This window comes from Protomyctophum bolini (genome assembly GCF_963924005.1).
Source record: "Protomyctophum bolini genome assembly, chromosome: 10".
NCBI lineage: Eukaryota > Metazoa > Chordata > Actinopteri > Myctophiformes > Myctophidae > Protomyctophum > Protomyctophum bolini.
In genome coordinates this window covers 42,378,873-42,383,229 of record NC_137871.1, presented here as the reverse complement: position 1 = coordinate 42,383,229, position 4,357 = coordinate 42,378,873, and the positions used below count along the sequence as shown (strand labels likewise).

General features: G+C 47.3%; 1 protein-coding gene across 1 annotated transcript in view; it reads right to left on the bottom strand.

The window, feature by feature from the left end:
• Window positions 1–1,869: 1,869 nt before the first annotated feature.
• Window positions 1,870–4,357, bottom strand: part of LOC308322311 (F-BAR and double SH3 domains protein 1-like) — a gene marked incomplete at both ends in the record, with an annotated part of 16,157 nt that continues 13,669 nt past the window's right edge. Inside the window, 5 exons of the mRNA XM_080773513.1 lie at window positions 1,870–1,929; window positions 2,035–2,184; window positions 2,329–2,472; window positions 2,737–2,837; window positions 3,479–3,629. Coding sequence (XP_080629639.1) covers window positions 1,870–1,929; window positions 2,035–2,184; window positions 2,329–2,472; window positions 2,737–2,837; window positions 3,479–3,629 — 606 coding nt within the window. The remainder of the gene's footprint in view (window positions 1,930–2,034; window positions 2,185–2,328; window positions 2,473–2,736; window positions 2,838–3,478; window positions 3,630–4,357) is intronic.

Sequence of the window (4,357 nt, the reverse complement as noted above, 5' to 3'; positions counted from 1 at the left end):
GAGCTATATCTCCCCAACAGTGAACTCACTTTATCCACACAGAACCATAATATGGGCTTTCTGAGAGACAGACAGATCACAGAGAGCTGCCATGTTGTCCTCAATGCTCTAGAACCATCATGGGCTTAATTCTGAGAGACATGCAGGGGGAAGGAATAGTCTGCAACACTGCCTGGTAAGGACAGTAGGACACTAACCTTATATACTCTAAGATACTAACCCCCTTTTTGAAACTAGCTCCTTGCCACTCGCCCATTCATCCAAACAGAAAAGTCCTGATGTGATTGTATTAAATAAACGCCAAACTTACCAACATTGCAGCTGTAGCCTACAGAAAAAGCTTGAATTGAAGTGCTGGAGTTTGGAAGTGCTTGTTGACCATCACTCAACAGCCCATGTGTACCACCTGTTTGGAATTTGCACATAATGCAGGAGGCAGCAGGAGGTTGCTTGTCTGATAACGAGTGCTTCCAAACTCTGACACTTGGAAAAATAATCATCTGCAAGGAATTCCTTGGCAGGAATTAGCTCATGACATGTCTACGGTGTTTGTTTTTATGAAACAAACACTTTGCAAAGAGGATAATTAAAGCTTTTCGTACAGCTCCAATGTTGGTGAGTTTGATGTCCTATCTAATACAATTAGATAGGACTTTTCTGTCTACTTTCCTATCTAATACAATTAGATAGGACTTTTCTGTCTACTTTCCTATCTAATACAATTAGATAGGACTTTTCTGTTTGGATGAATGGGCTGTCTATGGGAAGTTGCACCTATCTAATTACAGTAGCACCTTGCTGGCAAAATGGCAGCCATGTGCATATCGTCAATAGAGACATATTACAATACATAATATGTCAAAAGTGGAGAAAATGAATCACACTTGTTGATCCAACGGCTCGAAGGCTAAAAATCCAAGAATGCCGTTTGTGGTATTATTTGTGTACATAATTATGCACAGTGTATAGGGCTATATAGTTAAATAGGCCTATATGGGCGACTGTGGCTCAGGAGGTAGAGCAGATCGTCCAATGATCCATGGGTCAGTGGTTCGAATCCCGGCTCCTCCTCCTGTCTACATGTCGAAGTGTCCTTGGGCAAGACATTGAACCCCAGATTGCTCCCGATGTGCTGGTTGGTACCTTGCATGGTTTCCGTCGCCATCGGTGTATGAATGTGTGTGTGTGTGTGAATGGGTGAATGTAAAGCGCCTTGGATAAAGGCGGCGCTATATTAATGCACCATTTGATAATAGTTTAATAGCTAAAATATTTAAAAAAGAACACTTGAAAAATAAGGCGTTACTTGAAAATAATAAATAGATGAGAAAAGACCAAGCTGCAACTCAGGCAACTTGGCAAGCTTCCGCTTTGTTTTGCAATTAAGGCATCTGGGGAAAGCTTTCCTCCATGTTGCCTTCAGGAGAGATGTCTATGCAGGATACACCTTCAGGAGAGATGTCTATGCAGGATACACCTTCAGGAGAGATGTCTATGCAGGATACACCTTCAGGAGAGATGTCTATGCAGGATACACCTTCAGGAGAGATGTCTATGCAGGATACACCTTCAGGAGAGATGTCTATGCAGGATACACCTTCCAACAAGGAAGAATTTGTGTCTGACTCTCATTGGATATGGGGGGGAGATGTTGGTGTGTCTCTTCTCATTGGATAGAACAGATTTAGGTGTCTCATTGGATAGGACAGATTTCGGCGTCTCTCATTGGACAGGAGAGAACGTCTGGGTTGGGGGAGGAGGCGGCGCTCGACACTGCAAAATAAAAACCCATAGTTCAGTGTGTGCGTGTGTGTGTGCGAGCGTGTGTGTGTGTGTGTGTGTGTGTGTGTGTGTGTGTTCACTGTTCACTTACTGGTCGTAGCTGTCTGTTAGAGAGATCTGGAGAACTGTGCTCACTCCCTGCACTTTCTGCACAGAAAACAAACAAAGTCATTACAATGTTGACATATTATTGCTCATAGCAGCTTTAAGTGACCAATCCAGGCCTGTCTCACCAGCTCTGCTGTCTGTCACTAGTCTGTGCTGCTCTCCAGACACAGCCTGCAGTGCGTCCTCTACGCCACTAGGTGGAGGTGGAGTGCTGTGGGCAGAGCAGTAGCCAGCGTTGGGGGTGGAGATGGGGATGGGTGGAGAAAAGGAAGGTAGGGTGGGGGTGGGAAGTGCCTGGAAAAATACATAAAAAAATACAGTTTTCTGAAAAACCTTATGTTTCTGTATCAGTGGTGCTCAATATTCAACTAGTAAAAATGACTAGAAGTGAATGCCCTAGTTTACACCTAAAGTTTAGGTGGATGGTCAAAGTGTCACCTCCTCCTCCTCCTCTTCTTCCTCCTCCCCCACTGCGGCCTCCTCCTCCTCCTCCTCCTCCTCCACTAGGAGGCGCTCCACCACCAGCGAGGGAAACAGTCCCATGCGTCCGTCCAGCTCTCCCTCCCAGTAGCCGTCATCCACCTGAGAAGAGACACACCCCTTAATACAGCAATGGTCAAACAGAGTCAGGGTGCTGCTAATGTGCATGTTGGCTCACTGGAAACACTCTGCTACACCAGAGGGTCTCAAAGTGTCCTTGGGTGGGTTTCCCAATGTTCCCGTAGGCCTACGGGTGTGTGTAAATCTGAGTGTACAAATGGAACCAAATGAACCCTTTACGGGTCCATTTTGCTTCCATTTGTACACTCTCAGAGTTATGGGTCGAGTTAAAGGTTTGTCACCTACATGTCCACGACGACAGCGCACCAGGTGGATGACGGCTCCCTCGTTGAAGGACAACTCGTCTGGACTCTGAGCCTGGTAGGTGTACAAGGCCCTGGCCACGCCTGAACACACATGCACGCACACGGCACGCGCACGCACGGCACGCGCACACAACAGGGATATTATGTACACATAAATGTATTTAACTGAAACTATAAAAGCAGAATGTCACTTCAGGCGGTTCCTTGGGGTGCAAGACAAATTTCTCTCTTGGGAGACAAAATATGGAAACCTTCACCTTGACCTTGAGAATAGTGGTCTCCGTCAGGCCGGGTTGCTTAACCCGGGGCGGTCCGCGGAAATGTGGTTCTTTTTTCGCTTTCCGATCCGATCCCGATACCGATATACCGATACCGATACCAGTGTCGTGATCTCATGTTGTGTTTATAGCTATCTAGCTATATATCTGGTGTTGTGTTTATAGCAGACTCCTCACTCAAATGTGCACTAGCAGTTTGGGGCAACTCCAAAGCAAACTCCACATGCCCCAACATTGTATTTACCTGCCATAGTGTCAACCCCTTCCTTACCCCTGTGTCGGATCAGTGGTTAGACTGGCATATTCACCGATAACGATATGACCCGATGTGACAAATAAGGGCCGATCCGATACTTTTCCCCGATACAGTATCGGGACATCTCTATTACATATTATTATTATCATATATTATTAACCCTCCCGCAAACATAACATGCGCTATACCTGTCCTCTTGGTCCTGGTCATGTGACCGGCAGAGGAGGAGGAGCCAGAGCTGAATGAGCCGTCCAGCTGGGCGGCGCCCTCTAAGGGCGCACACAGGAACTGCACGTAGCGCTCTGGAACATAGCCCACCTGACCACAGGAGTTACAGGCCTGGAAGGAAGTAACACAATGTAAACGCTCTGGAACACAGCCCACCTGACCACAGGAGTTACAGGCCTGGAAGGAAGTAACACAATGTAAACGCTCTGGAACACAGCCCACCTGACCACAGGAGTTACAGGCCTGGAAGGGAGTAACACAATGTAAACGCTCTGGAACACAGCCCACCTGACCACAGGAGTTACAGGCCTGGAAGGAAGTAACACAATGTAAACGCTCTGGAACACAGCCCACCTGACCACAGGAGTTACAGGCCTGGAAGGAAGTAACACAATGTAAACGCTCTGGAACATAGCCCACCTGACCACAGGAGTTACAGGCCTGGAAGGAAGTAACACAATGTAAACGCTCTGGAACATAGCCCACCTGACCACAGGAGTTACAGGCCTGGAAGGAAGTAACACAATGTAAACGCTCTGGAACATAGCCCACCTGACCACAGGAGTTACAGGCCTGGAAGGAAGTAACACAATGTAAACGCTCTGGAACACAGCCCACCTGACCACAGGAGTTACAGGCCTGGAAGGAAGTAACACAATGTAAACGCTCTGGAACATAGCCCACCTGACCACAGGAGTTACAGGCCTGGAAGGGAGTAACACAATGTAAATGCTCTGGAACACAGCCCACCTGACCACAGGAGTTACAGGCCTGGAAGGGAGTAACACAATGTAAACGCTCTGGAACACAGCCCACCTGACCACAGGAGTTACAGGCCT